We start from the raw sequence: 24,682 nt of genomic DNA, 5'->3' as shown, positions 1-24,682 counted from the left end.
ACATTGGTCTGCTTTTACTCTTGGTTTTCTTCTCCCACGCCCACATTGTCACTTTCTGCCATGCTTCTAACTAAGCTAGGCTTAGTATTGCAAAACTGGGACAGGTAGGTAGATATGAGACTAGACAGTCCTTAAAGTACCTGGGACCTAAAGCTTGAAGGGCTGTAAGCATCAAAAGCAGCACCTTGAATTGGGCTTGGAAGTGGCTGACAGTGCACATTTCTCAAAACTGTCAAGTTACGCTCCCAGCAAGCAATTCCACTTAAAATCCTGGCTGTTGCATTTTAAACCAGATCCAGCTTCCTAGTCCGCATCGTCAAGCATACTGTTGCAGCTAGGTAAAGGGTAAAGGGGACCCCTGACCATTAGGTCCAGTTGTGACCGACTCTGGGGTTGCAGCACTCATCTCGCTTTATTGGCCGAAGGAGCCGGCGTACAGCTTCCGGGTCCTGTGGCCAGCATGACTAAGCCGCTTCTGGCGAACCAGAGCAGCGCACGGAAACGCCGTTTACCTTCCCGCCGGAGCGGTACCTATTTATCTACTTGCACTTTGACGTGCTTTCGAACTGCTAGGTTGGCAGGAGCAGGGACCGAGCAATGGGAGCTCACCCCGTCGCGGGGATTTAAACCGCCGACCTTCTGATCAGCAAGTCCTAGGCTCTGTGGTTTAACCCACAGCGCCACCCGCATCCCTTTTACTGTTGCAGCTAGATAACTGTTAAACTGGGGAGGGTATGGACAGAAATAAAGCTCTGCTAGCCACTAAATTGTAGTGTAAGGCCAACCCTGTTCTAACCTTCTGAATGCCTAGCATGCTCACATGATCCTCCTTTCAGCCACCAGTCTTAGAATATGCAGAGGGATTATCCCACTGGCTTAAAGGATGGATAAGGGTTTTTTTGAAGTTTGTTGAGTTCTCTTCCCCCCACCCCACTACCCTGTTTTCTATTTCTGATGGAAAAGCAAAGATCCGAATCCTTTCATATAGTTGACTCCTAGGACAAATTACGTACATACTTGTAACATATGAGCCGTCAAGATTTTAATGAGGGAAGGAGGAGGTTAACAACTCACTCTTTATATAGGCACAGGGTAACAAGGTAATGCCAAAACAAAGGCATTCATTCTTCTGTCTGAATTCTGGAACAACCTGCCTATGTAACTTGGATTAAGTCTGATATACACAGAAAACTGCCTTTAGCTGCAGTTTTCGGGCTTTAGTTTGTAAGCCTGCTTCAAAGTGAACATAAATATATTTAACTGTGTAGCATTAAGCAATAGAACATGGCATCCCTAATCCAACAGCCTTTGGACAGTGTGGAGAACAGAGAAAGTAAAGCTACTACAGGAGGTAAGTGGTGGCGGTTTTTTTTAAAGGAACAGTGGCATGCCTGCTCATTGGTACAATGAGCTTTGCCCTCAGAATTTATCATCTCTAGATGTTCCTTTGATGACTCCCAAGCAATCTGCAAAGCACACTCTCTGCAGCCCTTAGACCTAAGCAGAAGGTGAAATGCAAAAAGCATCTGGAGGAAGAAACCCACTTTCAAAAATTGCAACTATTGCAGATATCTGTGTGCATTAACCAGTGATTTTCCTAGTTCAAAAGCTTTACAGAGCTTCAGGGAGATAAAAAAAATACTCAAAATATTGGGCACTACATTGGATTTCTTTTGTATTTTAGTAGTAGATTAATTTTAGTTTCATTGGAAAAAAATTAAGCATTTTTTAAAATCACATGTGTTTTTTAAAAATCATGGAATTTGCATTTTGGTCCAACATAAAACTTTGGGGGGGGGGTGAGTGGGAAGGTTAATTAGATTAAGGATCCTCTTCTAAAATATTATTCTAGGATTTTCCCACATGTTGTTGAAATCACAAAAGACTTGAATAACAGGATAACTGTAAGGTCTGGAGCTTTTAAAATAACCCTGCTCAAGTGGAGCAGTGAAATTTCCACAATATGCAATATGATGTGAACAGTACAGTTTGCTTCATCTTCCAGAAGCTCAGAATTTAGTTAACCTGCCCTCATGACAGCATATTTGATTTTATGAAAAAAAAGTTTTCATTTTGGAGTCAATTGCATCCTATTCCATAGATACATTGTGTGTATTATTGTATACAGAAATCTCCCACAGCCTAACATCCTGCTAATTTCTGTTCTCACGGTTTCCCCAGGAAGGTGACTCTCAAGTGTATTTGGAAAGCGCTCTGCACTGCGGTGTCTTGTGCCCTCAGTATGATAAAAGAGATTTTCAAATCCCATGGCTGGTGTGGCCCCAGGCATGAAAGTTATGAAGAAAAATATGAACGCCGGCAGGAAAAGCGAGAAACCCTGCGCAGGAGGAGGAACAGGACCACATGCCGTCTCACAGATAAACGCCAGAGCAAAGAAGCCAAGGAGCTACTTCAAAGACGCCGAGAAAAAGTGATCCTCAGAAGAAGAAATTTAATAATGGAAGGGCCAGGGAGGAAGGAAGTGCATTTGACTCCTGGAAGAGACATGTCCCTGGTTCCGGAGAATAGACCTGGAGATTTAGGGGAGAGATCAGCATATTTGAGATCTTTGCCTGCTAACCAGGTAATATCTGAACATAAGGGCAATGGGACTTTCTCCCCGCACAGGGCTACAAATCCCATAATTCCCTGTGAAGAGAGATTGATTGTTACAACTCAGAGAGTTGTAGCTCCATGAAATGATGGAGGTCTTTCTCAGCATCTATTGCAAACTATTGTTCACATGATTCTTTGTGTGAAGCCATGGTTCTTAAGATGGTATAACAGTGCTTTAAATGAATGGTACAAATGTGGCCTCAGTGACTTCAGTGGCCCATTTTCCTTGAGAAACATCTGTATCTCAGTGGTAGAAATCCCAGATTCATTTCCCAGCATAGGACTGGGAATTTCCCAGGATAGGACTGGGAATATCCCCTCTTTTGAACCCTGCTGGAGAGCCATTGCCCATCAGTGTGGACATACCTGAGTTAGCTGTATCAAAGTTCTAACTGAGGCCGCTCCTGATGTTTTATAACTTCCTGTTGATCAAGGCTGGGGGATTAGTCATGAATAGCCTCTGGTTTTATCTTTTCTTAAACTGCTTAGAAATCTTTGGATAAACGGTGGCATATAAATGTTTCAAATAGCCATGGCGGGGGGGGAGGGGGGGAATGACTTACCAACTTGAATTAGCTAAGGGCAAAGCTAAAATATTTGATTATTATATAGTGTGGTATGATTTTACCTCATACACAAATCAAACAGCTATTTATCAAATCTTTTATTCAGATCATGGGAAAGAGACTTAAGTACAAACTATAAGATGGTGATGACTGAAATTTCCAAGTTGCCAATGGATCTTACACACAGGGCTTACTACTTAAGAAGGAATCTATGTTACACATACTACTTCCTATTAGTAATTACAAGATGTAACTCTGCCGTTCTTCTTGTTTGTTTTCACGTTTTGGAAATAAAAGAATCAAAACAAATATTTCAAATAAATAAATTAGCTCCTGAATAGCTTTCATAAATTACCCCAGGGTCAGTTTTTGTTCTTGTAGTCAGAAAGCTTCAATTACGGGTGATGACAACAGTGTTTTGTTTTCTTTAATAGCAAAATAGTGCTGTTTTGTCACTTAAATGGTTCATTTCCTCAATTTTTTTTTATTTTAAGTCCCATCCTTCCACGGGCAGACAATCTGATACTGGGGCAATTTAGAGGTAATTTGGCACTAATACCACCCAACTCTATTCCAATGTGGCTTGAGACCAATATGTTGAAGAGAGACATGTTCTTACTTTGTTTCAGGAGTCTTGGGATAACTGTACCTCTCAGCTTCATACCAAATCTGTGCAACATAGCTTCACTGACACTTTTGCACATGGCAACTTGAACTCCTCTCCCGAAAACATGTTCACTGTGAAAGTTTACACAACCTGTAAAGGTAAGACTCTGCAAACTTTGAAATCAGTTTAGCAAAAACTGGTATGCAACTTATTTCTAAATTTTACATGATTCCATTTGAACTGGTTGGACATTCTTTCAGATAATGGCAAGACTTCAGATGTCCACTTACTTAGGTAGGAATAAGCCTCACTGAACACAGTGGGATTTATTTCCCATAAACATGATTAAAATGTTGCCATTAAGATGCAAACGCTTCCATTTCAAAGACTCTGGAATGGGAGTATTTCCCCCCTCTGCTGTTCCTTTCATAAATAAACAGCATACGTAAACGCAAAATAAATATGTCCAATCATATTTAACTTTCCATTGTTGAAAGGAGTTATATGGAATTTATTCATTTTGTGTTTTTACAGGTACCCAAACCACAGATGAGTCGAGTACAGTAAAGAAAAACTCAGGCCAACAGACAGAGTAAGGAAGCACATTGTTTGGTTTTTGTATGGACACATTTGATGATTACCTATACTATTCACTAGACACTTTTGATCATTTACCTCTTTCCTACGCATCATTCTTTTCAATAGTGGCACATCCTCTTTTGACATAGTCTTCTCCTTTTTTCTTTTTCAGTTGTGGAACAGCAGTTTTAGATAAGGTATGGAATACAAGAAATATGAAACCTCTTGTTTTAAGACATTCATGATTGATATACTCTGTGTAGCAGCACAAATCAGATCCTAGAGATAAAATATATTTGGTGGTAAAGACTATAAGCTGCCCTAAACAAACCTGTACATGTGTTTCCACTTTAGCTTATAGTAATACTTTCCTTTTCTGCTGCCTGCCTGGGATTGCAAAACAACCACAGCAGCATCATACCAATTTGAAACTGGGTTTTGGGAATCCTTTAAAAATACTGACTAAGCTCTGGAAAGCTTCTCAAACAAAACAGCTTATATTATATTTTGTTGGGGTTGAGCTGGATGACCTCTAGATCCTTTCCTTGTGAGCTTCTTAAACATATAATGAGACTTTCATTTTCTGCTGCCTGTCTGGGACTTCAAAACAGTTGCAGGGTAGGCAATTGTTAAGGACCACTGAGCCATGCAGTGACTTTCATCTTGGATAAACCTGGGCAGGTCATATCACTGTGCTGCAGCCAATTGTGGATTATTCTCCAAATCAGCCACCTCTCCAGATGTTTTGGGCTACAATTCGCACCAGACTGATGGGAGATGTAGCCCAAAACATCTGAAGCACACCAGGCTGGGAAGAGCTGCCTTTCCCAATAGTTTTTGTATCATAGAAGGCTTTGCCTTGAATACTTCTTATCAAGTACCCTTAACTTTGCAAGGGATGCCCACCAGTATCCATAGCCTAAACACACTGAATGTTTGGTCTACCTGTTACCTTGCCAAGAATACAAGCTTCATTTTGAGGCTTGCAGATAGATAGTGTCTGTTTAAGTTCCTTGACTTACGCTAACATTTCCATGTTCAACTCAAGTCGAACTTTAAATCCATTTATTTCAATTTCAGGAGATTATTCAACTTTCTAACTACCTCAAGGTGAGTAATTAACACTAATTCGGAACATTTTTTCATGAAGGGTTGGGCCAGGACTTTTTTGTTTCTTCTGAAAGGACTTCTGTCCTTCAGATAGGACCATAACTGTAAATGAGACATGCACCAATTAGGAAAATTACCTCAGATTTTGCTCTCAGAGTCTTGACGAAAGCATTATTTAGAGTCAAACATTTAGTGCCTTAGCAGACACCTTGAAGGCAATACCAAAGGAGAAAAGTTAGCATGAAGCTTTAAGCCTTGTGCATATTTTCACTAGGTAAAGGCTGCCACCCATTTTCCTGGACATGTGGATTACCAATAGTCTTAAGTATAAAAACAGTTAGATTAATGGATTAATAATATTTTTAAGTATTTTTTAAAAAAAATAAAAAATCCCAGCCCACGTGAATCAAGCAGCAGGTTTAAAAAAGAAAGTTTAAATTATTTAAAATGCAATTAATTGCTTTGCCTGCAGTACATCCCTGGTTCAATCCCTAGCATCTTTAGGTGAGGTGAGGCTGAACACCTGGAAAGTCCAATACTGAGCTAGATGTTCTATTCATGCAAAGCCAACTTCTCCCTGCCTGCTGCATCACTCCTTTCCATATCCTTGCTGTTCCAGAAGGTCCCCCTACCATCAGAAGCATCTTTGTAGAGGACATAGGAAGCTGTAGTACGTGGAGAGTTGCAGGGATGGATTAGCAATAACTAGTTGCGAGGGGACGCGGGTGGCGGCAGAAGGTTGGCAGTTTGAATCCCTGCAACGGGGTGAGCTCCCTTTGCTCGGTCCCTGCTCCTGCCAACCTAGCAGTTCGAAAGCACGTCAAAGTGCAAGTAGATAAATAGGTACTGCTCCGGCGGGAAGGTAAATGGCGTTTCCATACGCTGCTCTGGTTCGCCAGAAGCGGCGTAGTCATGCTGGCCACATGACCTGGAAGCTGTACGCCAGCTCCCTCGGCCAGTAAAGCGAGATGAACGCCGCAACCCCAGAGTTGTCTGCAACTGGACCTAACAGTCAGGGGTTCCTTTACCTTTAGTTGTGAGTAAATGCTTTCTCCTAGTGCAAAACCACATTTTTTAATAATAATAATCTGCAGTTTTGCACAGGTTTCATCAACCAGTCATTAAAATGCCATCCAATTTATTGCTGAGCAGTATGATTGTGTATGTATCTACTCAGAAGTGAACCCACTTGAGTTCAGTGGGACTTACTCACATGCGAGGATTGAAGTCTACGAGTTGCTCTGTTGAGCAGCAGCCTTAGTCCTTGGAGGTGGGGAAAGCTCTGAAAACCTAGAAAGCTTCCGACAGTCATTGGAAAGGGCAGGCTAGAGGGACCAGTAGTCTGATCTTAACGCAACGCTGGGATTTCCTTCCGAAAGCCTAACAGGAATGATAACAGTGGTGTGCAGGAAATGGCATCTCAGGCACAGATAAGTGAAGAAGATAGAGGGGAAGAGTTGCGGTTTAAAGGTGGCTCCTTGCGAGCAACAGGGTCAACAGATGAAGGTTGCTAGCCGGCTTACGGGAAGCCAGTGTGAGAGCATGTGCAGAATCAGAGCCCCAGAAGAGATTTGGCAAATGCAGGGCGTCTCTTTTGTGTGAAGCTGTCAAGCTGTTCTGAACCAGCCTGGCAGCAGTTTCTACTGGGAGATAAAGGGAAACCTCATTACTGACACAGCAGTATATTTAAAGCACACGACTTCCCCCAAGGAATCCTGGGAACTGTTGTTTGTGAAAGGTGCTGGGAATTATAGCTCTGTTGGGGGCAAACTATAGTTCCCAGGATTCTTTGGTGGAAGCCACATGCTTTAAATGTATAGTGTGGATGCATTGGGGAATAAGTACACCTTTTGCACACTTTGCTGGGCCTGATTCCTCCTTTCCTTTTTTCAGGAGGCACTTCATCGGGAGCTACTGCTGAAGCAGAAGATGGCCATCTTACAGGAACTTTTTGCCACGTTGCTGCAAGCGGCAGAGAAGTCTTGGAAGGTACTGATTAGCCATGCTGAGATTATCTATAGCAGGTGACAGGGTGGAGTGGTGACATTCACCTGGTCTTTCATTTGCCGTAATGCTGCTGTTTACCAGGAGGTAGAGGAGTAAGGACAAGGCACCTACACATGTTATCACTATCTTACCCAGAGTGATCAGAAGCATCAGTGAACATGGTTCCTGGACCTTTCATTCTTAGGCCCAGGTCATTCCTTGTGCAGAAGACACAATTTCAGTAGGTGCAGTGCTCTGTTGTGACAAGGTGTGCTTGCCAGAATCTCCCTTTCTAGGCATCTACAAGAGGGACAAGAAAGGTACCACATTCCAAATATGAGTTGAACATTTCCTGGTAAGTACGCTTAAGATTTAGCCATGCACTCATATGCACCAAAGTTCAACTTGACCCTGTGTGCAAAAACGACTTATCTGTTTTCCATAGAACAAAGCTCGAAATGCATAAAAGCATCAGGTGTTTCAGATAAAAGCTATGGACTTAGAAACTATAAGCATGGTTCAAACTGACAGAATATCAGGATTGTGGTTTATTCTTTCCTATCCCACCTTCTCTGCTTCCTTCTTACCTGGCTTTTTTTCTGTTTGAAAAACTTAATTTAAAAAAACACCCAATTTTTATTACCATGATTCAAGGTGGTGGAGTTAGCACCTTGAAAATTAGAAAATGCATTTTAAGTGCTTGAGACTTGTGTAAGTCTGTCCAATCAAGTGCTTCATGTGCCACCACATTTGTCCAAAGTGTGTAAACAAGGCTCACAAAAAAGGAGATTGTAGCAGACCTGGGGCCTTTCACTGACACTGCAGTATTTCAGAGAAGTATCACATTCTGAGAGTGATTTTGCCCAGTATCACTTTAGTGACTCCAGTCCCTGTTTCACTATGATCAGACTAGATAACCAGAGAGTAGGAGTCTTATCTCCACGGTAGAGTGCCTTCATGTGGGGCAGAGGGCGGAAAAACATTTGTGCTCATTTTATATCAAGTTTTTAAATTTTAGGTCAGTGTTAGTAGGTCTGCTAGAAGTGGGAACTCACTCTGTAAAGGCAAGGGGGAAATGATTTACCAAAACAAGGAAACAATCTTTAAATAGCAGGCCATTTCTGTACTGGGCTATTGTAGTGCATGTGTTTTTTCTGCGGTAATATCATAGGCCACTTGCAAATAGGTGCCTATAGGAGCCATACTGGCAGGCTTTATCGCTCTTTTGCGAGGAGGAATCAAGTTTTTGTGGATTCAGCAGGGATCATATTGAAAAACCGCCAGACCAGTAAAAGCACGTCGTTTTATGGGATGGAAGAAATGTGTTTGGGTTGTCTGCAAGGATGGTCTTACTGTACTGCCCCAAAACCCCACAAAATGTTATGTCCTCTCTACAGCCTAAACAGCTTTTCACAGTTAGACAGGTAGGCAGCATTGAAAGTTAAGCCCTTAAAAATGCTGCAGGCAGTTAAAAAAAAGGAAAGCAATGCAAAGTAGTTTGCCCAAAAATAAGACCAGCAAGAGCTCTGAGAGAAGCGAAATGCCAAAGAATATGTACAGTTTGATGCTTTTGTGGTTTGAGACTTCCTCTGTGAAAGACTTCAGTCAAGCTTCAAGAGGAGTGAGGAAAAAATAGCTTGACACCCTCGCTGGCAGGAAGTGTCTCTGAAACCTCAGCTTAGCAACAGGTGGGTTTGCACTTCACCTCTCAGCGGTGATGTTGTAGAAAATAGTTTTGCACTGCAGCCTTTGCCTTCACAGCTTACCTCTGGAGAGGAACAAATAGCCTGCTGCTGGGATTTCAAAAACAAACACAGATTGGAAGCTTTGAGATTTGGCACGGCAAATGTCAGATGAGAGATGAGTTAATTAAAAAATAAGAGCCTCTTTAAAACCGTAGGTGGCATCTAACATTTTCAGTGCCTCAAAATGTCTAAGGAGCAAACTTGACGCGATGCATGTCTTGTAGTTTGCTCTGCCATGTTTGATTTTTAAAGAAATAAGCAGTTGGCACAGAGTCAGGATCAGGGGTGTAAGTGAGGGGAAGCTTTCATCCCTTTGTTTCCAAATAAGAGAAGAGAAATAAATCTGATTTGTAAATGGCTATGTGGCTCCTCTGGGAACTTATAAGCTAGTGTCCTGTAGCATCCTTTAATTTATTTCCCAGTGATGCCCATAACTATGTCCAACACACTCCTGAAGGGACCACATGCTCTTTTCTTTTCTTTTCTATCCCTCAGATTTGCACAAAACCAGAAAACTGCACAAGCAAACAGCATTAAATATTTACACACCAGATATTGAGCAGCACCATTAATCTTAAAAGTGTGTGTGCTGAGAATTGATGATTTTTTAATTTTATTTTCCAGCTATGCGGGCAATTATTTCTGGGGTGCTCTTGAATGGAAAAGCATAGCCTTCCATATCTCTCAGATTTGCACAAAATCGGAAAACTGTACAAGCAAACCATGTGAAAATTGGGTGCTGAGAATTTACAGTTCCTTGACTGTGCTATTGCACACTTCCTGGACAGGGAGATTTAAAAACAGCCCCCAAGTTGTGCACACAGCTATCTGTGCATGCCCTGTCTGTGCCTAATAGGCATAATAGAATTTGCATAATAGATTCAGCAGTCTGGAAGATGGGGACAAACACAAAAGGGAACATCTACTGGTATGAACAGGAAAGACCAAAGTTGTTCCTCATACACATGTGATCTAATTTGAATGAGGGAAGAAGTGGATTAACAGCTAGATAATTCTCCAGTGCGGACATGCCCTGTTAATGTGATGTCTCTCTGTTACCTTAGGATCGTGTGGTGTTACTGAAAGTCTGCTGCAACATAGTACCTCTTTGTAGGTGTTGTTAGCCCATTTTGGACACAAGTGGAAGCATTAGTTTGTTACCATGCCTTAAGAGACTCAAGTACCTAAAATCCCATTTCCTCGGTGTTTCAAAGGGTGCTGCCCTAGGCACCAGCTCAATTAATTTTAAGCATTGCTCTTCGGAAAGCAGATTTGCCATTTTGCACATTGGATTAATGCACAGAGGCATTTCCTAGGGATCTGAGCCACCGTTTTTGTGCTTAATCGCAAACATATTAAGAAATGCTCCCCTCAGGTTTGGTGTGCAGTACTTTGCTAGGTAGATGTCTGGAAGAGGAGATTCTGGAAGGTACGCCTTGTCATGACAGAGCTCTGCAGTGGTGAGGAAAGCAGCACCTATTGAAATGTTCTCCTCAGCACAAGAGATGGCTTCCACCCAACTACGAAAGGTCCAGGAACCCTGTTCTGTGATGCACCAAGTCACTCTCAATACGACAGTGATAAAATGCATAGATACAAATAACTAGGGAGTGCTGGAGATGAGAGGCATTTCCAGACTGCCATTATTTCAGCTGAATTGCTCATATTTTGCAACAACAACAACAACAACAACAACAACAACAACAACAACTCTGGAAAACATGAGTGAACCAGGGATATGGGGACATGGGTTCTTTTTCTTTTTTGTTTGTTTGTTAGACAAATCTTTGGAAGTTGAGGATGTAAAATTCCAACCTTTCCCCCGCCCTCCTCTTAGGGTCAGCTAAATGAAGACAAACTCAAGTGCAGGCTGAGTGCCCTGGAGAATCAATTGCAGACTTGCACCCAGGTAACATATTCTTAATAGTTTTAACATTGTTTCAATTCTATAAATGTTTGGTTGTTGTTGTTTTTTAAAAAAATTAAAAATGTTTTTAGCTGTTCCTGTTTTATATGTCAGCCTCATTGAGTCCCTGTCAGGGGAAAAAGTGGGGTATAAATAAATATATAATTATTATAATATAATGTAATCATCTTTGGCTCAAAAAAGAAGGACTGTTTCTCTCCTCTGAGAGAATTTTCATAATTATGCCAGGAGTGGCCAGTCTTTGCATTCTTGGGGCTGCTCTGTGTTTGAGATGAGTGCTTGGGCGTGACCTACTTGACTCCCTCATGGAGATTACAACTCTGTTGAAATAATAATAATAATAATAATAATAATAATAATAATAAATAATTTATTATTTATACCCCACCCATCTGGCTGAGTTTTCCCAGCCACTCTGGGCAGCTCCCAATCAAATGTTAAAAACAGTATAACATTGCTATGTTCTAGAACACAAGTGGGCAACCTTTTTTTCTCCCCCCCCCCTTTTAAAAAATTTGTTTTCCAATATACCCCCAATAATAGCCAAATTATAACAATACAATTATCAAAATACCAATCAACCTCCAATTAATACATTTTTGTTAAAGTGGCTCCCCGCATGGTGGTTTGGGTGCATTTCCGATCTTATATCACTGCTTTCCATAATCTTAATTAATGACAGTTACATTTCACTTATTAATAATCCCTTAGTCAACAGCTACTACATAATTAATGATTTCCATTCATGATGTTACAATATATAAATTTATAAAACTTCAAGTGAGGAACTCAAACTATTATCTTTTATTCTGCCCTGTGTGTGAAAACTGTTATGTCCTTGGAGATTCCTTCTGTCCATATATGGTGTTGTCTCTTTCACTTCCTAGCTGTTGTTTTCTCCCATCATGGCTTGGGGCGGAACTGAATCTTGAAGTTTCTCAGAGCTCTTATCTCTCCGTCCCTTCCTTTGATGTCTCAGAACAGGCAACAGTCTGCTCGAAACAATTCTGTATCACTAGCAAAACATGTCGCAAATCTCCTTTCCAACTTTCCAATCTCTGTGGCATTCTAATCACAGCCCCCAAATTCTTTTCCTTCCAGCAAGAGATTTATGGCCCAATTAAACTTTATCTTAGATTATATTCTGTCAGTAGCACACACAAATATCAGTCTCTTTTTCCTTGTCTATTGTTTTTAAATGGAGGTAAGGGGAATTACATGGTCTTTCCAACATAGTCATACTTGAGCTTCCCCTCGCCCTCCTTCATTTCAGATCACACACAGTTTCCATTTTCCCTTGTTAATATCAGTATTACTCCAACATCCCTTCCTCACTTATAAATATCTTTTTATATTATATTCCGGAGAGGCTTGCTGAATCATATAAAAGAATATATAATATATAAAAGAAGCTTAGAATAAACAAACCATGGGTTTCCCTCTCCCCAACCGTCTCAGGCCAAAGAAAATCTTATCTCAATTCAAACCTTTGAATATACCTTTGGTATATTCCGCAGTATGATGTTGCAACCCTTTTCCATCATGTGCTGGGACAGTGAACCCTCCGGATACGAATTAAATTCACACCGGGGTTCCGTACTTAACCTGAAAAGTCTGTAACTGGAGGCGCTGCTTCTGCACGCAGACAGCGCACAGAGTGTTTCTGCACATGTGTGTGTGGCAAAACCCGGAAGTATACAGTTCTGGGTTTGCCGCGTTCACAACCCGAAAGTTACGTATCCAGAGTGGTACGTAACTCGAGGGTCCACTGTACTTTAAAACCAATTAAAGATCCAATTAAACGGAGAACCTCTGCTTCTTAATGGCGGCGTAAATGGGAGTGTGTGCACATCCACATTTTATAGCAAATGGTTTTAATAATTGCCCAGTGTGGAAAAAATTCCAGGGCATGTTGTCTACTTTGGTGAACTATGGGTCGTATTGGTTTTAATATTTTTAAATTGGGCGTCATTCTTCAGTTCTCCATTTGTTTGTTTAGAGTCACTCAAAGCGGAGCTTAAAGAGGATTCTGCTGGAGATGGAAGATCAAAAGCAGAACTATGAGCTGAAAGCGAAAGAGTCTCTTCAGAAACTCCTTGAGGAGAAACTGCAGGTGGAAGGGCAGCTCCAAAATGCCCAGGTAGGTGTGGAATTTCAGCCTGGAACAAGGACAGGATTGGGCAGCAATTTACACAGCATGCTCCATCTTTACATACATGTGGGAATTTTGTTGTGCATTCAGTACAAGGCTGAAGCTCCAGAGCAATGTGAGAGGTGTGTTTTTGGAGCACGGTTGCTGACAATAACCACTTGGCTGCATCATTGTGGTCAGGTCTGCCTGAAGCATAACCTTAACCACATTGCTCAGTTGAAAGAGCAGTGTGGGGATTTTGCCTGCCTTCACCACACCAACTTCCACAAGCTTTGCTTTACCCCACTAAGCATGTTATCACCCCACGCCATGTACAAGGGGGTTATTTCAGCTAAAATGCAAATAAGTGTAACAACTCCGCAAAGCGGCCACATGTCTTTCTGTGGTGGGTGGTTAATTATGTACCTTCAGAAAGTATTAAGCTGGTGCAGTATACTTACTAAAAGACTTGAGCCAATCAGGCATTCTCTGGCTCAGATCTCACCTCTGCTACTTTTTCTCTGCCTAAAGCTCCAACAAGGGGTGTGTTTACATTACCTCCTTAGAGTGTACTTAAGTTGTTTGGGTTTTCAGATGTATTTCATAGGCTTAAGGACTCCAGTCATTGTGAATCTGGTTTGAGAAACAATGCATCAAACACCAGCATTTTTTAAACAAGGTACAGTCGTACCTTGGATCCCAAGTGCCTTGCGAGTGAAACGTTTTGGCTCCCGAATGCCACAAAGCCGAACATTTTGGAAGTTGAATGGACTTCCAGAACGGATTCTGTTCGACTTTCGAGGTACCACTGTACAGGATGCGAATGCATTTTGGATAACTTGGTGTGAACATGGATTAAAAACCCAGCGCTTGGAATGATGTGTGGGGAGGAGAGTTAACCTATTCCTCATGCACCATCTCACAAAGAGAAAAAGGCCTCATCCCTCTTGCCCTTTGGAACAGCTATTTTCTACAGCAGTTTTAGAGGGTAATTTTTCTTTTTTTAAAAAAATAATTTTTATTAACAGGCCAATCACATCACATTATCCAAATCACATTAGTTCCAAATTATACAGCCAAATTTTAAATTTTGTTGGGGGTACCCATACATCAAGCTCCGCACGAGTCCAAAACTCCGAACGAGTCCAAACATCACTTATATTACTGCTTTAATTAGACAGTTCTATCCAGTTCAATCTAGATAGTCCTTTATTACTTTCTTTCTCTTCTTATTGTTATCGTATATTCCTTTCTTTGCGATCTCTGATAATTTTCACAAGCAGATTGAAAACAGGCATCCTCTGTGTGGGTTTTGTACTCTTCAAAGATCATATCGCTCAGGGACAGCCTCTGTTCAACGCTTCCATAAAAAAGTAATCTTCGGTCTGTCCTTTACTTTTCTCAGGCTTGCCAAATAAATCAAGTGAATCAGGAGGCTCTTGTCAGGTCAAGCTTGTGTTCCAACATTCCTTCTCTTTCGAACGATCCTGATTCTCCTCCCCCTGTCCTTCTTTCTCCGGCAAGCCTGTCTTGGTGAGACGCCATTTTTTAACTGTGTCATAAAAAATTTCCTCTTTCTCACCGTTCACCAATCCTCTCTCCTGTTATAATCCATCCCACACAGATCTTGAATTCCTGCTTGTGATTAATAAAAACGCAACAATCTTATTTCTATCTGGGGTGAAGGGTTATTAATATCACATCGTGCAAAGAAAAAAAAAGTTTTTTCCTCCACCCCCCCTTCATTCCAAACATACAGTCTCCTAGTGGTGATTAATCAGAAGATTTACTTATCCATCCATCACTCCCGGTCACAGAGATCCATAAATCAGCAGTCTTATCCTCGAACATTACTTGATGTATGTGCTTCAGCTTCATTCCAATCATATGTTTCCAATTATAATTCCGAGCTGAAGCTAACCAGCACGCGCTAATTGGAATCGGCGTCAGGAAGATCTGACTTCACCGAGGGCTCGTGCCAAGTGTTCAGCACCCCCATCTCTTGGATCAGGGGGTGCATTGTGAACACCGCTGACAAGACAGCGCCCCCCCCCCCGTCTCCTGGGCGGGAGGAAGACTGCATACTTCCCATAGCAGCCCCTTAATTACCTCGTATGGGTCAGAGAGATGTTATTGTCGGCCATCTTCCAACGCGCCACCTGGTGGCCTAGAGGGTAATTTTTCATTGGGAAAGTATATAGAGCAGGGGTTGTAATGTGGTTCCTTCCCGATTTTTATTTTTTGGACTACAACTCCCATCACTTTCTACCATTGCCCATGATTGGCTGATGGGAGTTATAGTCCAAGAAAAAAAATATATGGAGGGAACCACGTTGGCTACCTTTGGTATAAGGGAAGACTTTGCTTCCTTCCTCCACATTGTCCTAGTCCAGTTTGGGAACCTACTTGTGCTATTTGTTTTTGGAAAGAATGAAGGATACATAAATGTGATCAAATATTAAACGTATTATCTGGATTGGCCCTTCATATCCCCACTAGATGGCACCATATACAAAGCTACAGTATGTGGCATAAAATAGAAGATTGCTAGTGGACCAAGATCTGTTGACGGAAATGTTTGAGCTTCTGTTTCACCCAGCCCTCCTTCAGGCAGAAATATCAACTGCTGCTTTGTTGCAGAGAAATGGGGGCAATGTGTCTGGTGATGATGATTCCCCTCTTGCTTCTGAGGTTGCCAGATAGTATTTCTGGAAATAAATTTGAAAATGGCAAATACCTGAGGCTTTCTTTAATAGCACACATCTTGAAGGAAAACAGCAGTGGGGAAAGGATTAAGTTTAGCCTAAGGTATCCACGGGTACACAGCGGGTGGCGCTGTGGGTAAAACCTCAGCGCCTAGGACTTGCCGATCGCATGGTCGGTGGTTCGGATCCCCGCAGCGGGGTGAGCTCCCGTCATTTGGTCCCAGCTGCTGCCCACCTAGCAGTTCGAAAGCACCCTTAAGTGCAAGTAGATAAATAGGTACCGCTTTATAGCGGGAAGGTAAACGGCGTTTCCGTGTGCTGCTCTGCTTCGATAGTAGCGGCTTCGTCACGCTGGCCACGTGACCTGAAAGTGTCTTCGGACAGCGCTGGCCCCCGGCCTCTTAAGCGAGATAGGCGCGCAACCCCAGAGTCAGACACGACTGGCCCGTACGGGCAGGGGTACCTTTACCTTTAAGGTATCCACATCCATAAATTTCAGGGACAGATCAGTTATTGTGGCACAAGCAAATAAATGCAGACAGAAAGAAGACGAAAATTGATTTGCATGACAGAACTTCTCTGGCCTCTTGGGAAACCCCAGGAACAATTTTTTTGGGAGGGGCAGAAGAGATGGAAGGGAAGTTCCGTTGTGTTATAATGAATGTGGTGTTTTCCATCTACAGCAGGTTGAATCACAGAATCATGGAGGTAATTTTTGCCCAAATCCCTGCTCAATACATTAGGGGTGGTTAACTGGAGGTCTGTGGGCTAGTATGGAGATACAGCCACCAATTTTGCCTGCAGTAGCGGAATCTCTGGCCAGTGGTATTGTGGTGCTAGGATGGGCCCTGCCCAGTGCTAGGATGGGAAGGAAAGCTTTCCCTGCTCCTCTGTTGATCTGTATCAATCAGAAGAGGAGCTCTGTGCCTGCCTTTGTGTGAGAGAGACTTGTGCTCTGTGCATGTATGTACAAGACTGTGAGTTAGCCACATACACTTTCTGGCCACCCCCACTGCTGACCTATGGCCTGTGGCGGGGCCAGAATGAGACAGTGTGGCCCTTAGACCCTCAGCTAGCTTGGAACTACAGCATGCCTGAGAGCCTCCTAACCTCTGCTTAAATTCCCTCAACAAAGGAGAGAGCCCAGCTCCTCCTGGGACACTGTTAGGGAGTTTTGTTTCCGTGCCATTTCCACCTGTTGGCTCTAGTCCTGCCACCTGACACAGCTGACCTCTTGAGTTCCAATCCCAATTCATGGAGATCATAGCTTGCTTTATCCACGCCACCTGCTCCCTTTGTCGCTCTCGAGAAGGCATGCTTGTTGACTTTCCCCCTTACATGTGACCATGTTCTTCCTAGAGAGCCCTAGCCGTTGCAGAAGAAGACTGTGCCCTCTGGAAAGAACACTACAACGCATTAAACGAAGACTGGAGCCAGCTGACTGACAAGCACATTGAACTGGAAAACAATCTTCATGTCCTGGAGAACAAACTTCAGGTAGCTTCCTTGTTCTTCTGTGAGACCACCTTCCCTTGCACAGCAGCAAGTCTGGCAATCAGTTCTCAAAGTCAGAATTTAAAATGGGAATAATAGTGGCTAACATCACAGGATTCTTGAGAGGGTGACTCATGGCCAGAGAATGAACAAATTGTTGCTGAGAAATGCACATTCCCCAAAGCCTGCTGGGGATTATACGTGTTGGCTGGAGAATGTACAAAATTCAGTGCAGATATGCATATTTCCCAGGGCCTGTTGATAGCATGCGTAATGAACGGAGACTGTACAAATTTCAGTTGATACGTGGTTTTTTTTAAAAAAAAATCAATATTGATATTTTATTGGAAAATATAATCTACATATAAAACAATATGTACATTTCTGAAGACCTGTTGGTGACTATGTATAATGACTGGGAAAGGTGCACAATTCTCTATTCACAGGCAGATTATGTGCTTGAGGCCTGAATATGCGCAATGGATAGTTGTTATACACATTTACTGCTCAACTTATATTACCCCTGTCCTGCCCTTTTAATGCCCATGTACCTCTCAGGACAGCTTACAACCATTAAAAATCACAATACATTAAAAATATATTAAAATATTAAAACAACAATAAAAATACATTAAAAATGCAGCATTAAGAGCAACAGAGACAGAGATCACTGATAAAAATGGCCTCAGATAGTACTTAGCAGCAGGGCTTTTTTTCTAGAAAAAGAGGTGCAGGAACTTGTTGACCTTTTTTTTAGAGAGAGAGCTCACCACAGCCACAGCAGCTTAGAGAGGTGTGTTCAAGCTGGAAAAAAAAGCCCTGCTTAGCAGGCAAAAGCATCACACAAAACCAAAAAATTAATCACCCTCCTAAAACAACAACTAAAGAAGGGGCCATCTGCATTTTATGGTATTCCAAAGTGTCGGTGCAGCAGTCCCTGAAAAGGTCTTATCTCTTGTTGTTGTCAGCCATACCCATATCCTAGTTGCAACACAGAGAATGGCCTCTCCTTTTGATCTTATGGAGCAGACAGGATGAAGGATGGGAGACAATGATCCTTTAAGCATCCTGGGCCCATGTTAGACCTCATCCTGAACCTGATGGTCCAGTTCATAGCTGCTGTGCTGAGAACAGTGACTCATTATGCCAGTACAGGAGGCCAATTTGGGGCTCCTGTTGCTGCGCTTGCACCACACCGTTCCCCACTCACCACCTTGCTCCTTTTCACATCTCTCTCCTGGTGAGCAGCAGCTGCTCACCTGCTGGAATGTCAGGTAAGTGGCTCCTCCTCACCACGCCACAAGAATTCCCACAAGCCTGACTTCCGGTCAGCGCCAGCAGCAATGGCGGACCTCCTTTGATCTTCGGAGGGGGTAGCTCAGCGGGAGATCGGGTCCTGTGCGCTCCGGCGAAGCGGGGACCCTCAGAAATCGCAGGCGCGGACGCCTGCGAACGTGGAGGCTCGGCGGGCACCTTGGAGCGCCCCCCCAACCCGAAAGGAAGCCTTTTTTGAGGCTTCGGAAGGGAGCGGGGGAGAAGCGCGGTGCTGCGAGCGGATCGCTGCTCTCACTGAGCGAAGCCGCGTTGCCGTTGCTGGAGAGCGCTGACTTATTCCTGGGACATTTGGACTTAAAAATTAACCATGAGTAGAAGAATTGGATAAAAGAGCATTATTTGGACTAATTTGGACTATTTGTGAAAAAGCGGAAAAGTTTTAAGCCGCTTGAAAAAACGTCTGAATTGGCTACCGCGGTGGAAGCGTAAACAGGAAGTCCGCTTCACTGCACTGTATAAGGAATAAAGCAAAGAGATTTGGAGCTAAACGTGGGAAAACTGAACTGAAATAAGTGTTTCTTTCTGACCTGAGAACTTTGGAAGGATCTACCCTTTGGAGGGTTAAGGGAAAGATTCTTGATTTTACCGGACTGTTTAAATTGAAGGATTAAATGAGTGATCTGTCAGTGGGACGTCTCAGCTGTCAAAGCTGTTAAGGCTGTTTGCTGGCTGCAAAGGAGATACACTGTGGCCAACTTCATTGGGAAAAGATTGGAAAGGACTGGAAAGTTATATTGTGTCCTCTATTCTTGACTTTTTTACTTAGTATCTTTCCCCTGTTATTTTAAAAAAAAAGACAGTAACTTGCTAGGTGGTAACAGTGTCCATCTAGTGGGACTCTCTGCAATTGCAGGAAAGGAAAGGAATTTTCCACTTATAAACAGGAACATCAGACGTGGGAAAGGAATTTGACCTTCACTTTGTTATGGCTGATGGTCAAAAGGACCAGTCAACTTTGAGATCAGGGAAACCTTGGACACATAGAAGGCAATCATCTGCTGGCTTGCCCGCATCGGCAATACAATCTAAGTCTGGTGGGATGTCTGAGGAACTTTTAGCCAGTGCTCTGACTAAGATTAATGAATCAATACAGCAATTAAGTACAAAAGTGGGGGAGACGAATAGCAAGGTGGAAGAGACGAACCAGAAAGTGGATATTGCAAACAGGAAAATTGATTTAAATACAGAAACATTAGGCAATTTGGAGAAAAAAGTAAACAGCAATACGGAATCTATCCAGAAACTATTGCAAGACTCAAAGTCTATACAGGAAAAAACTGCTGCCGTAGAATTTAAACTGGGGCAATTGGAAACTGAAAAAGTACCAGACTTGCAAAAAGAGATTGCAGAACATAAGTTAACGTTATCTATGATTGACCTGAAAGACAAACAAACAAATCTTAGAATTAGAGCTGTTCCTGAGTTGGAGAAAGGTACCTTGATAGACTTTTTGACACAAGAATTTTTGGACTTTTGGAAATCGGAATTGAAACAAGAGGATTTTAAGATTGTGAGGGCTTTTCGATTGGGGAAAGGAGGAAGAAAGATCAAAATAAGGGACTGTTTGATCACTCTCCGATCCAAAGAAGAAAGGGACAAAATTTTGGGCTTACATTACGAAAAACCTTTGACAATTATACAATCAAAAGTGGAAATTTTTAAAGATATTCCAAAACATCTTCTTGATTTAAGAAAGGACTTTGGAGATTTGGTGGACTTGTTGAGAAAAAATAAAATCCTTTTTAGGTGGGAATTTCCCCAAGGTCTATCCTTTAGCTTCAAAGGAAGAAAGACCAAGATTAGATCAGTGGAGGAAAAGAACAAGTTTCTGAGTGCATACGAAGAAGATCTACTGAAAGGATTGGGAAAAGACATTGCGATACTGGATAAGGGTCTGCAAAAAAAAGGGAAACCAACGCCACCGACGGATATAGACAACCTTCTTGGGGCTGTTGGAGGAGAAGGAGAGTAAATACAAAATGACACTACAAATTTTAAGCTGGAATATTAATGGCCTAAATTCGTCGGCAAAAAGGGGGAGAGTATTTCATACATTGAAAAAAGAACATTTGGACTTGATTTGTTTACAAGAGACTCATGTGACAAGGCTACATCGGAAAATTTTGATAAATAAAAGATTGGGAGAGGAATTTATCTCATCGGATAATGTAAAAAAAAGAGGGGTAGTACTTTATGCGAAGGAAAGCCTGTCACCAAAATTTATATTTAAAGATGACCAAGGAAGATATATAGCAATTGAAATTCAATTTCAAGGTCAGAAATTCTTGATAATAGGCGTATACGCACCAAATGAGGGAAAATCAGAATTCTTCAAGAAACTGCATGAAACTCTCCTGGATTATTTGGATTACAACATTATTTTGATGGGAGATATGAATGGAGTAGTGTCTACAAATATGGATAAAGCCCAAAGACAAACAGTGACAAAAGATGGAAGACTGCCAAGGACATTTTTTGAAATGACTGACAATATGGATCTTGTGGATATTTGGCGAATAAAGAACCCCTTGGAAAGAGAAGGAACCTTCTTCTCTGAAGCAAATATGACATGGACAAGAATAGACCAAATCTGGACAACTAGAGGACTGGCTCCTAAAATCAAAAAAGCGGTGATTTGCCTGAAAATTTGCTCTGATCACAACCCAGTAAAGATTGAAATGATATTAACGCCAATTGGGGCCTTTAGATGGAGGATGAATGACTCCTTATTTAGGAATGAGGAAATTATTAAAAAGGCTCAGAAGAATTTGAGAGACTATTTTGAAAAAAATTTGAATACTACGACAGAAAAAAGAGTGATTTGGGATGCCAGCAAAGCGGTGATGAGAGGATTTTTGATACAACAAAATGCAATTAGGAAAAGATATCAAAATGAGAAGAGAGAAAATTTTTTGGAGAAAATTAAGGATGGAGAAAAAAGACTGAGAGCGAAACCGAACTCACAGGAGATTTTAAAAGAGATAAAGCTATACCAAGTACAATATATGAAATTGATGAACCAGGAGATAGAATGGAAGATCAAACAGATAAAACAAAAGACTTTCGAATCGGCAAATAAATGTGGGAAATTATTGGCCTGGCAAATGAAAAAAAGACAAAAGCTGAATACGATTACGAACTTGGTTGTAGAAGGGAAGAATATACAGAATCCTGGAGAGATTCGGAAGTGCTTTCAGAATTATTTTAAACAGTTATATACGCAGGAGACCCAGAAAGAATTAGACATTGACCGATTTTTGGAAAATAATGGATTACAAAAAGTATCTCAAGACAGTAAATCAATATTAAACTCTACAATATCTGATCAAGAAGTGGAAGGAGCCATTCAGAATATGAAATTGGGCAAATCTCCAGGGCCGGATGGACTAACTGCAAAGTACTACAAAACTTTGAAAGAATGGTTACTGCAACCGTTGAAAGAACTTTGCAATGAAATACTACGGGGAGGAAAAGCACCCGAGTCATGGAAAGAAGCATACATCACACTTATACCAAAAACCAAAGTGGAGAAGACACAGTTGAAGAACTACCGTCCCATATCCCTATTAAATGTGGATTACAAAATTTTTGCCGAAATTATGGCTAAAAGATTAAAAAATGTATTGGTAAAGAGATTCATAAAGACCAGGCGGGCTTTCTCCCTGGGAGACATTTGTCAGACAATACTAGGAACATTATTAATATTTTGGAAAAATTGCAAGTTAATATTAATACTAAAGCTGTTTTAATATTTGTAGATGCGGAGAAAGCGTTTGATAACATTTCTTGGAGTTTTATGAAGAAAAATCTGCAGGGGATGGGGGTAGGCCAAAGTTTTGAAAATGGTATAAGTGCAATTTACTCGGAACAAAAAGCTAAGCTTATTGTGAATAATGTAGTTACAGAAGAATTTAAGATAGAGAAAGGAACAAGACAGGGTTGCCCAATCTCCCCATTGCTTTTTATATCGGTCCTGGAGGTCATGCTCAATATGATTAGGAAAGACCAATTGGTTAAAGGTATACAACTCGGAGCTAAACAGTACAAACTGAAAGCTTTTGCCAATGACATAGTTTTGACATTACAGGAGCCAGAAGCTAGTACAAAAAGAGTGTTACAATTAATCCAAGAATTTGGCCAAGTAGCAGGTTTTAAATTAAACAAGATGAAAACTAAGGTATTAGAGAAAAATCTTACAGAGACAGAGAAGGAGAGGTTTCAGAAAGAGACAGGATTAACAATTGTTAATAAAGTGAAATATCTAGGGGTGAATATGACTGCCAAAAATGTGAATCTGTTTAAAGATAACTATGAAAAATGTTGGTCAGAGGTGAAGAAGGATTTAGAAATATGGTCAAAATTGAAGTTATCATTGTTGGGCCGAATTGCAGCGATAAAGATGAATGTATTGCCTAGAATGTTGTTTTTGTTCCAAACATTACAAATTGTGGATAAAATTGACTGTTTCAAGAGGTGGCAAAGAGACATTTCCAAATTTATCTGGCAGGGCAAAAAGCCTAGAATAAAATTTAAGATATTAACAGATGCGAAGAGGGGGATTTGCCCTGCCAGATCTTAAACTATACTATGAATCAGCCGCTTTTTGTTGGCTGAAAGATTGGCTACTTCTTGAAAATGTGGACATTTTAGATCTAGAAGGTTTTGATAATGTCTTTGGGTGGCATGCATATTTATGGTATGACAAAGTCAAAGCGCATAAGGCCTTTAAGAATCATATTGTCAGGAAAGCATTATTCAATATTTGGGTGAGATATAAGGATTTGTTGGAAAGTAAAACACCAAGGTGGCTATCACCAATGGAGGCTAAGGCTCTGAAAAAAACAAATATGGAGACAAACTGGCCAAAATATTGTGAAATTTTAGAACAAGTTGGAGATAAATTAAAATTGCAGAGCTTTGACAAATTAAAAACTAAAGTTCGAGATTGGCTGCACTATTATCAAATAAGGGAGGTTTTTAATTTTGATAAAAAGATTGGCTTCCAGGAGGAAAAATCTAAACTGGAAACGGAATTGCTAGAACCTAAAACTAAAAATCTGTCAAGAATGTATAACCTGCTGTTGAAATGGAATACACAGGATGAAATGGTTAAATCTGCTATGATTAAATGGGCGCAAGATGTTGGGCATAATATCATGTTTGCTGACTGGGAATGGTTATGGACCACAGGTATAAAATTTACGGCTTGTAACGCCTTAAGAGAAAATATAATGAAAATGATTTACAGGTGGTACTTAACCCCAGTCAAGCTAGCAAAAATTTATCATTCGCCTGATAATAAATGTTGGAAATGTAAAGAAAATGAAGGTACTTTTTTCCACCTTTGGTGGACGTGCCCAAAGATCAAGGCCTTCTGGGAAATGATATATAATGAACTAAAAAAGGTATTGAAATATACTTTCTTGAAGAAACCAGAGGCCTTCCTCTTGGGCATGGTCGGCCAATTGGTGCGAAGGGAAGACAGGAATTTCTTTATGTATGCGACAGCAGCGGCAAGAATACTTATTGGGAAATACTGGAAGACACAAGAATTGCCTACCCGAGAAGAATGGCAGAGAAAAGTGATAGACTATATGGAACTGGCTGAGATGACCGGCAGAATTCGAGATCAGGAAGAAGGGTCGATGGAAGAAGATTGGAAAAAATTTAAAATATATCTTCAGAAATACTGTAATATAAAAGAATGTTAGAAAAGGTTGGAGAAGAATATTAGACCGTATTGGCAGACAGAGTATAATGGAATAAGTAAATATGAAGTGTAAAATAAAGATAGAGGAGAATTAAATACTTTCGAATGTTAAAATAAGTAAATGAAAAGAAGGTTAGAAGGATTTGCTGGAGATACGATTCAAACTAGAAT

At 41.2% G+C, this 24,682-nt stretch overlaps 1 protein-coding gene across 7 annotated transcripts in view; it reads left to right on the top strand.

Annotated features, from left to right (window-relative positions):
• Window positions 1-24,682, top strand: part of TRAF3IP3 (TRAF3 interacting protein 3) — a 42,786-nt gene that overhangs the window by 9,576 nt on the left and 8,528 nt on the right. For all 7 annotated transcript variants that reach the window (XM_081009857.1, XM_081009855.1, XM_081009856.1 and 4 more), the window contains exons 3-11: window positions 2,182-2,584; window positions 3,812-3,947; window positions 4,324-4,381; window positions 4,541-4,565; window positions 5,449-5,478; window positions 7,372-7,467; window positions 11,047-11,118; window positions 13,136-13,276; window positions 17,332-17,469. In XM_081009857.1, coding sequence (XP_080865983.1) covers window positions 2,243-2,584; window positions 3,812-3,947; window positions 4,324-4,381; window positions 4,541-4,565; window positions 5,449-5,478; window positions 7,372-7,467; window positions 11,047-11,118; window positions 13,136-13,276; window positions 17,332-17,469 — 1,038 coding nt within the window. In that variant the 5' untranslated portion in view covers window positions 2,182-2,242. The remainder of the gene's footprint in view (window positions 1-2,181; window positions 2,585-3,811; window positions 3,948-4,323; window positions 4,382-4,540; window positions 4,566-5,448; window positions 5,479-7,371; window positions 7,468-11,046; window positions 11,119-13,135; window positions 13,277-17,331; window positions 17,470-24,682) is intronic.

The sequence above is a fragment of the Podarcis pityusensis genome (genome assembly GCF_964106645.2).
Source record: "Podarcis pityusensis genome assembly, chromosome: 6".
NCBI classification, from domain to species: domain Eukaryota; kingdom Metazoa; phylum Chordata; class Lepidosauria; order Squamata; family Lacertidae; genus Podarcis; species Podarcis pityusensis.
This window is presented reverse-complemented; position numbering and strand designations above follow the sequence as displayed.